The sequence below is a fragment of the Magallana gigas genome, chromosome 2 (assembly GCF_963853765.1).
Source record: "Magallana gigas chromosome 2, xbMagGiga1.1, whole genome shotgun sequence".
Lineage (NCBI taxonomy): Eukaryota > Metazoa > Mollusca > Bivalvia > Ostreida > Ostreidae > Magallana > Magallana gigas.
The window spans coordinates 4,401,907-4,411,528 of record NC_088854.1 but is presented as its reverse complement, the minus strand read 5'-3'; the positions used below and the strand labels follow the sequence as shown (position 1 = coordinate 4,411,528).

At 31.3% G+C, this 9,622-nt stretch overlaps 1 protein-coding gene across 4 annotated transcripts; it reads left to right on the top strand.

The window, feature by feature from the left end:
• Positions 1-775: 775 nt before the first annotated feature.
• LOC136272657 (uncharacterized) lies at positions 776-9,163 on the top strand. 4 transcript variants are annotated; one of them, XM_066074631.1, is made up of 8 exons: positions 780-921; positions 2,211-2,291; positions 2,403-2,651; positions 2,751-2,855; positions 3,195-3,308; positions 3,572-3,769; positions 8,188-8,286; positions 8,397-9,163. In XM_066074631.1, exons 1-8 carry the CDS (start codon positions 919-921, stop codon positions 8,487-8,489), a joined length of 942 nt encoding a protein of 313 aa, XP_065930703.1. In that variant the 5' UTR covers positions 780-918; the 3' UTR covers positions 8,490-9,163. The 4 variants fall into 4 exon arrangements, with proteins under 4 accessions (XP_065930706.1, XP_065930703.1, XP_065930704.1 ...); XM_066074632.1 differs by having other exon boundaries at positions 781-921; positions 2,211-2,251; XM_066074633.1 differs by lacking the exon at positions 2,403-2,651 and having other exon boundaries at positions 782-921.
• The last annotated feature ends 459 nt before the right edge of the window (positions 9,164-9,622 follow it).

Here is a 9,622-nt window from a genome sequence, read left to right as displayed (position 1 = left end):
AAAGTGTTGGCATTTTGTTGTTTTTTTTAATTTCGAGAAAATTGTCTTTCTTTTTTAGTTTTCTTATTAATAACGTGTTTTAAAAACAAGACTATGCATTTTTGACACATACAATGCGCATGAATTTCCATTACTACTTAACTGCGCGTTGACGAAATGGGGATTGAATATATAACGCTTGTTGCAAAATTGAAGGCAGCAACTGTTGAATTTTTTCTACTAGACAGACATGTTTTTGTTTTTAGCCGCTTACAAACTTTTGTTGCTCTCTGACGCTTTGCCGACATTAAAAGCATGAGAGAGAGAGAGAGAGAGAGAGAGAGAGAGAGAGAGAGAGAGAGAGAGAGATTTGTTTATTTTTGAAGATTATATCTTTGTGTCTTTGGTTTAAAAAATTAAATCAAAATTCATTTATTCTTCCTATTTGTATTATGTTTGGAGATACTCAAATTATGGGCATGAAATGCTAAAGTATGTTTCAATTATGATGAGACCTCACATATTTTTTTTCATATTTCATAATTATTATTTGACTAAAGTATACCATTTAATTCTTTTTAATTTAACTCTTTTTTTCAGTTCCTACATAAACATCTTCGTATAATGTGACCCTCTTTGATATCCTTCATGCATTCAAAATAATGTATTTATTGTGTAAATTATGTGGGTTTGGTAAAGAAAAACACTTAACCTTGAAAAATATTTGTGCAACGAAACGTGTTGGTTTTTTCTGTGTAGTCTTTGTTTAAATGCTTGAATTTTAAATCTACTGCACAGTGTTCGTCTTGTATTTAAAACTAGCACAAAAACAAGGCTAACGTGTGCTTCTTCTTACATAACAATATTGATTTTGGTCAGACCCTTTTTCTTGTCGAAATAGAAGATTCTGCACACAACCAAAACGAAAGTAGATCTACTATGGTGAGTATTGGTAATAACGAAGGATATCTTAACATCGTATTTTAGTGAAATATGTAAATATCATATTCTAATGATTAACTTAAGATAATCAACTTTTATTGTTTAAATAATGAAAGTAACATTTTCCTTAAAACCTTATATCAGTAAATAGTATAATTGATTTACATACAAAAACAAAAATGCATCTTTATTCTACGTTCAACATTTAAATCATAGACGTAGTACTGTCCAAAAGTAAAAGATCATCACAGACACATGAAAAAAACCCCAGTAAAATAGTTCATCAATATTTGAAATATTTCTTCTTTTAAGTACTTTAGTTGTTTCAAAGCTTTTTAGTGGTGTTGTGCACCCTGTGTTTAAAGTAAGATTGCTGCTCTTGACGACCATGTAAATAATTAAAGGAAATGCAAGTATGTGTCAACTTAACGACTATAAACAAAGTATTGGCAGAATTTTACTTGAACACATTTTATCAAGAAGGGTATTGATACATGTATTTACAATTGAAATGTGAACTATTGTTAATATATAATTATCTTGATCTCAAACTTTTCGCAATTAGTTCTGTATTGTAAGTACTATACATAGCCAGTCTTTTACCTCTGTTAATTGTCTGATCGGTGTTATATTTCATATAACTGTGCTTAATTAAATAGGAAGTAATACCTCAAAAAGTTCATAATCATAACCATATATTTCTTTATATGGTGATATGCAACTATTTGTTCAGTCTCAACATTCTTAGTATTTCGATTTCATTATCAATAGATCATTTAATTCTTCAAAGACAATCTTCAGTAAAATATCGTTCCAAAGCAATATTTTGCGTAATAAACATTGACAAGATAATAATGAACACATTTTAGGGTAAACATATTTGTTAAAAATCAAAAAGTATATCTTAAAATCATACACAATTTTTTAAAATTAGAATATACATAACAAAAAAAACACAACAACAATAACAAAACAAAACATGACAAAACAAAACCAAGCAATGAACCATATTTTATCCAACTATTTAACAAAACAATACTCGAACAATATTCTTGTTTATGTAATGTTCTACTTAGTTTGTGAAGAATGTGGTTTAAAAATGTACAGAATATATGAGGCAAAGACATTTTCCTTATTTAAAGTCAAGTTAGAGTGGAAGTATTTGGGAAGATGCATATAATGAATGAATTTTACTTCATTCAATATGTACCTTGATATAAATTTGCAAATGTCATTGAATCTTTTAAGAATTTAATAACATTATAAATACCTGTTCTATTTTTCAACAGGAAAAAACTACAAAGGAATTATGCAGAAACTTAGAAATCAGGTTATTCCATACATTGCTTGCTTTAAAAGGAATTCTTATGGTATATCTAAACGTTTATAAACTTCTCTAATGTTTTGTTATGTTAAGAAATATGTGAGCTGGCTTTATCTTACCGTGTATTAGTAGTGTGGTGATAAAATGTCCTTTTTAGGTTGCAGCGATTGTGCTGGTATCATCTTCTGAAGATATTTCAACAGTTAAACCATGTGAATTAGAAGAGGTGCTTGTTTCTTTAAGGGTGAACAATACCTCAACCTGTAAATACAATGTCATTAAGAACAAGACAGCATGTATCCGCAATTGGGGAATATCTCTTTCAGTTTTGATTCCAATTACTTTCCTATTGATATTGAATTACATATGGATACCTAACTACAATAAAATCTGCATACGTGTCAGAGTAAGTTCACAGTGAATATTTATGAAAATACATATTTTTGTGTTCAATATAAAGAAACCCAAATATTATGTATCGGCCGCTTAAATACTCTTTTCACAGATTGCAGGAATTATTGTCGCTGGAGGTCTTGCTGTCATGTATGCAGTCATAATGATATATTTCTACAAAAAAGTGCTTGACTACGAAGAAATACAAACGGATACGGTTAGTATAATTTCTTGATTGCATTAAACAAAAGTGCTTTATTCTCGTTGCATATGAATGTGTATAGTGCACATGCTTACATATTTAGATTATCGTGTGCGTATGTACATGTGTAATTTGATTTCAACAAACTTTGTATTATGCTCTTCTTAACAAAAATAGAAAACGAACATATTACATGTAATATCGGATGAGTTCAAAGTGATTTTATCTATGCATTTTATTTCTTTTATCGGAAAGTAAATGACAATTTTTTGTACATTTATCGACGCACATTTGTCTTTTGAAAAAAAAAGTTTATTAATTTACCAGCTAAAATTTACCTTGTTTGTTTTCTAGAACTATGCCCAAATAAAATCATCAATGATAGCTCGACTCAAGGAGAGTTATAGTTCAGATAATGTAACCAGCGGAGGTGCAATATCTAATAGTTGGAACAGGTTCTTCATCGAGGTAAAATAAAACCAAAATAAATCAATGAAAAGCTTTAAAACTTGAAAACTGTCTTAATTTCCACATTGTTTAAAACACAAGAAAGCACAAAACGATAAACGAAAACCAAAGTTCGTTGAGACATAGGTATTTTGATCAATGTCTTGCCAACTGTATGTTAATCATTAAGTTAATTTATCAATCTTTTTAAATGAACCATGATGCTTACTTAAACGCTTTTTACTGACTCTAAGTTTTATCCTATGTTTTGAATTTGAATAAAGTACGACTGTTGTGCTATAAACCAAGTTCAAGGAACGATCAACGACTTTGACAGCACTCCATGGTGTACTACATCAGGTTCTTGTCAGGCAACGGCCTCTCAGATACCAAAAACATGCTGCAATGGTGTCTCAGAGGACGATTATGGAAGCGCACTGAGCAACTGTCATTCCTCAGTCAATCCTGGAACCTATAAATCTGTAAATCTTTATGGCATTGCTTTGCTTTTTAATAATTTCTATCACAGGTGCGTGAAGACAAGTCCGACCACCCCTCCCTTTTTCAACCCTTCTCCCCCCCCCCCCCCCAAGTATCTAGACTCCCGGTGATTAACTTGTTTTAAAGAAATTGTCCTTTATGACATATTTATAAACTAATTTAGTATTTTTCCAAGTTTTTCATGCAATTTCGTCTTTTACCTTTTTAGCTCACCTGAGCTGAAAGCTCAAGTTAGCTATTCTGATCACATTTTGTCCGTTGTCCGTCTGTCCTTCCGTCTGTCTGTCCGTCTGTAAACTTTTTACATTTTAAACCTCTCCTCTAAAACCGCTTGGCCAATTTCAACCAAATTTGGCACAAAGCATCCCTATGAAAAGGCAAATATAAATTGCAGAAATGAAAGACTGGTCTTTATTTAAAGCGGAGAAAATAGCGAAACTGTAGAAAAAGGGGTGCATTTTAATAAATCTTCTTCTCCAGAACTGCTGAGTAAAATTCAACGTAATTTTGCATAAATAATCCTTATGGAAAGGAAAATATAAATTGCAAAAATGATTGGCGAATTCTGTTTCAAATTTGAGTAATTTACGAAAATACAAATAAAGAGATCATCGCAGTCTATCAGTTTATAACTTCGGGTTTGGTATTCCATATCGAAAACGAAAGTTCTTCGTATAAAGCAGCCATGTTTGAATGTTGACGCATGACAAATGGGTCAAACTGACAAAGATAAGTTTGCCTGTTGTGCAACAGTTTACGTACGAAGGGACACTTGAAACATGCTAAATATGTTTGTGCCGATTTCGTGAAGTGAATTGAGGTGAAATCTTTCAATGCGTTGACACGTTTATAGTTGTGACCGTGTTTTTATGTTGTTTTGATTTCGTTTATGTTTTATGGAAATATCGCCTGTATTTTGGAATTTTTACGTTTCGAATCAAATATATACTTCGGAAAATCAGACAGTTAATTATTTACCTGTGCAAAATGAGCAAAATCTGATGCATAAACAACATATTTTATTAAAAGTAATATACATTCTATATGTAATGGTTAATTATAATGAAACGTGTATTGTTAAGATGCTCTGCATTTTCAGTCTAAACGGAGATTGTTTTTGCTGCTAGAAATATATAGGTATAAATATATTATGAAAATAAATCTTTCTTTGTTTTTAACTTAGTGCATGTTTCTTTTGTTTTAATTGTTTACAATTTTCTCTTTACTAACCATATTCAGCTGTGTCAAGTTTCGAATTATATATAAGCAAGATACAAAGCTTTGCTCACAGAACTGAGGCCATGCTTTTGTTCATTCTGAATAGGATATACTAATTAAGTTATGTATCTTGCTTATAATTCTACGATTGACGCTGAAATTTTGATTGATCAAAAGAAATGTCTTGCCAAAAGGATAATATGCTGGTGCACCTTCTTCAATGATGAATTGCATAAAATCTTCAACAAGAAGATGGGTGAATAAAGCGTGCAAAATGCCCATATGAGGAATGATTAGATACTGCAAAATTAAAATACACAATGTATCATTAAATCTAATAATTGTTTTAAAAACAATGTACCGGTATATTTAACGTAACATCAGTTTGTAACCCTTACTTATCTTAAATACTTGTAATAGGTTGATTCGAACTGGCGTATGTGTCTCAAAACTTCCAAATAATGTCATTTTTATAACTTCAATGCCTTTTCTTTTATAGAGTGGGTCTGAGCTCCATATTTTTGGTATAGTCTAAATGCGGTTTAATGGAATTTAAACCGATTTTAATCAACAAAAATTTGGAGAGATGACCCACTATACTTTAAAAATGTTATTGTGTAGTCCAACAATTGAACATTTTAGAAAAACAATACAAGTCCGTAAGTTCGTGGCCAACGTCTCATAAAGCATTTAGACAACACACTTTGTTGTGAATAAAATGGCTTAGTGGTTAGAGCACCAGACATTAGATAACTTTATAGAACATAGTTTGAAGGTTCGATACCACCAAAACTTTAGGATTTATTACAGGTATTTTTTTCTTATCAGTTTTTGAAAAATTTCAAACTGATATAGTTAGAAATTACCCTTCTGTAAACTTGTATTATAACATATCAAATATATTTAATTGAAAAAAAAATGTTAAATTTGAAGTTGTATTTTACGACTTAAACAAATGGGCAGTTGTACCATCTTATCCCATCTTCTTTTTGATAGTTTTTCGAACACAAGTATATGAAATCGACGCCTTTTAAACAGTTTCCATAGTCCTTACACATTATTATAAGGAGAATAAAAGCATTATCGCTGTTCTTAAAAAAATATTGCAACGGAAAATCATCTTTGTTTGTAGACATTTGTTGTTTTTTGATAAAGATTAAAATAATGGATGGGCCTTGGTAAAATAGAGCAACACGCATATGCCTGCCAATACATTGATTTGAATTATAGCTTTTTAACGAATGTGACAGCATTTTTCAGTTACCGGTAAGTTTATTTTTCAATCAAGTGAGTAAGGATATGAAACGTCATACGAAATGAATTCATGCCTGGTAAATGACAATCGTTCATAATAGAGAAGGCCATTTAAATTTTTCAATGTTTTTAATTTGAGGAATTGAGCGCATTTATTCTGGTGCATTGAGGTACACTTTTCTTCTTTCACATGTAGGATTTTCAAAAATAAAATACAATTACTAGTAGGGATGGGACGATCCACCGAATCACCGGTGCATCACGGTATTTATTTTGATGATATTTGGATCGATACGTTTACCATTGATACAACGATACCTAAGCAAACTTTTTTTTTATTTTCCAAAAATATCAGAGCTTCATATATCGGCTATTTTTAGTCCGCGCGCCTAATATGAAAGTACAAAGATGGTGGAAAACCTAGTAAAGTTTTAAAACTGTTAGGAAGCTATATCTGGAGTGTGGAAAACTTTTGGATTAGATCTTTATGGAAAAGTAGTGTATACGAGACTAAAATAATTTGTAAATTGTGCAACGCTCATTTTAAATATATCAAGATAACTTTGGACATGCGGTAATACATCGACAGATTGATTATTTTTATCCCTTATTCATGTTTTCATTTAGTTGCAATGTATCGTGATATGTATCGTATCGCATCTCATGTATCATGATATGTACCAAATCGGCTAAGTACAGTATCGTCCCAGCCCTAATAACTATTAAGTCGTGCAGGGAGAAAATGTACCTTTATGCTGTCCTGTTTTGAAATCTTTTTATAAAGCGAAGGGGGAAGGGGGGGGGGTTAAAAATAAAGGGAACTGGAAGTTATAACCGTGAACACCAACTGAAAATTTAGTTATTTATATTGCATATAATCTTATTTTCGGTACAAATGGTATTCCATAAAGGTAAATATGTCAAAGATTAAGTATATGCTTAAATAAGTGTAAAATTTGGATATTCATTTTTGATTAATCTACCGAGGGGCCACAGGGCACAATATCCTTTGAACAGTGTTGCTCAGGTGAGCGATGTGGCCCATTGGGCCTCTTTTTTTAAATCTCGTGTACACTCGGAACTTCTCCGTTTATGAACAGAGTTATGTAACTAGATGGTCTAGATTCTTGAGGGTGGGATGGAAGGGGTGGGGGTGGGGAGCTCGGTACTGTTATCAAGCACCCGTGATCTCTATATCACATGATACTGTTTTAATGGCAAGTTTACAAAAACGTTGATGAAATGAACATTGAATCAATAAAAAAAATTGACTTCAATAGTGATTATGAACGAATTAATTTGAGAAGGCTATGCTATAATAGCAATTAAAGCAATGGAATATTATTACTTATGAGGTTTGTTACTGACTGTGTACAGAAATTTGTGGGGTCGTAAAGTCCATGGAAGGCGAGGCATAGCCGAGCCTTCTATAGACTTTACCGACCCCACAAATTTCTGTATACAGTCAGTAACAAACCTAATAAGTTTTTTGTTTTGTCGAGGACCTAAAGTTTGATATGTGAACAACAAAAGATAATATATAGCATATTAAATTCATAGGCTTATTCTCTAATTTTGTTCCTTCCTCGTCAGTCATCTGTGTAAACCTAGATGCCATTGTATATAAGATCGTTTTATTACGTCACGGGCAAAGGGGGGGGGTCACTCTAAATATTTTGGGGCTTAAAAATTAAAGGTATGGTTGAACGTTTGTGTAAAAAATCAGCTCAAATAACGTTACGTCCGCCATGTTGCCTTATAAATTTTGACGCCCGCCGTGTAAAGAAATTTATGAGGCAATCACGTGATGCGATTCATCCAATGACGTCGAGACATTTTAGTCCGAGGCAAAACAAAAAACGTTCTGTAACAATACAATTTGCAAACAATGATCCATTTGATAACGATATTACTCTTAAAAATATAGAACTGCATGATACCTATTAAGACACTGAGCGTTGTACACATTGAAGAATGGCAAGTTAGCCTGCTACGGATCACCTTATTGACTATTGGGACTCTGGAGGTGAGTTTGTTGAACTCAAAGGAAGAGTTACCAGATACCGTGACTCTCAGTAAATTAATATTACCTTAAAAACCTCATTTGATTTTAGTTCGAATTTCGTCTCTTTACAGATAGCTGAAATTATTATTGAAGGGATGATGTTATCAGCTTATATTTATTTTATTCGAAAGGAAATATGGCCTGAAAGAAATTCGATTCTGTGAATAGAATGGTAGAAACCAAGTACACTTTATCAATGGCTTTTTTTATTGATGTATGTAAAAACACATTTCTCGATTTTTGTAATAAAAGGACAAATTTAACTTTATATAATACACTACGAATGCATGTTTTCTTTAATCATTGCCTTTTAAGATTTGTTATCAATTGATGTCATACCAATATGACTTTTTACAGGTTGTTCGCTTTTTCTTTTTTAAATTTAATTATCTGAATAGAAATAGTTGACTTATTCATAAAAAGGCCATGAATGGCTTTAATCATTTATCATCATATAGATAGAACACAATTTCTTCAGAAAAAACGTCGAATTTTTTAATAAGATGTAGCTAAATTAGTTTTATCACATATGTTTAATGAAAAATAAGATGTAAAATGTTTTTTTGTAGTAATTTGTGGATAAACATTTGCAAAAATGTTCTAAAGGAAAGCTTTTGAAAGTTTCATTTAGTATATATAACAGTGACGTTGCAATAAATGAAGAACCAACAAATACAGTGAATGCTTTGAAAAAATGCATGCTGTTTAAGCTACTTCGTTAAATGCTTAATATTTTGTATTTTGCAAGAAAAAATATGTTTTTTCAATTCAAGTCTTAATACGTATGCAAAAAGTAAGGTCTTGACAGTATGAAATGTTTTGAAAAATTAATACTTGTTTCAAGTGTAATCAATTGACGGGAGATACCTTTTAAACGAATTTTGTTCTCATTTTGAATGATGTTCAGTAATGTTATATTTGAATAACATAGAAATATGTAGTTTTAAATTCTACTATTAATAAAGATTACTAAGTGTACATGGTTAACTATGAAATGTTAAATTAGTTATTTTGTATTACGTAAGATATTTTCGTGTTTTTTGAATCTGTCATATCATACAACCAATTGGTAAAATATATCTATATATTTGTTTGGTTTGTTCCATTTGTTTGCTGGTATAGCAAATTTCTTTATGCTTAATTCTTTACCATTTTGCAGTGAAGATACGTGTATAATTATAAAAAAAAACCCCACAGCTTGACGTTGCAAAGCCCCGGAATTTTCTGTCGTCAGAAATGTATACACAATAATTCCGTGTAAATGGCATGTTCAAGTGAAAATAGGTGAAAACGTATT

Excerpts from the sequence above, each read along its gene's own strand:
- LOC136272657 (XM_066074631.1), top strand. Across the intron at positions 2,292-2,402 it reads CTTTAAAAGGAATTCTTATG|GTTGCAGCGATTGTGCTGGT; the intron begins GTATATCTAAAC and ends TGTCCTTTTTAG. Across the intron at positions 2,856-3,194 it reads AAGAAATACAAACGGATACG|AACTATGCCCAAATAAAATC; the intron begins GTTAGTATAATT and ends TTTGTTTTCTAG.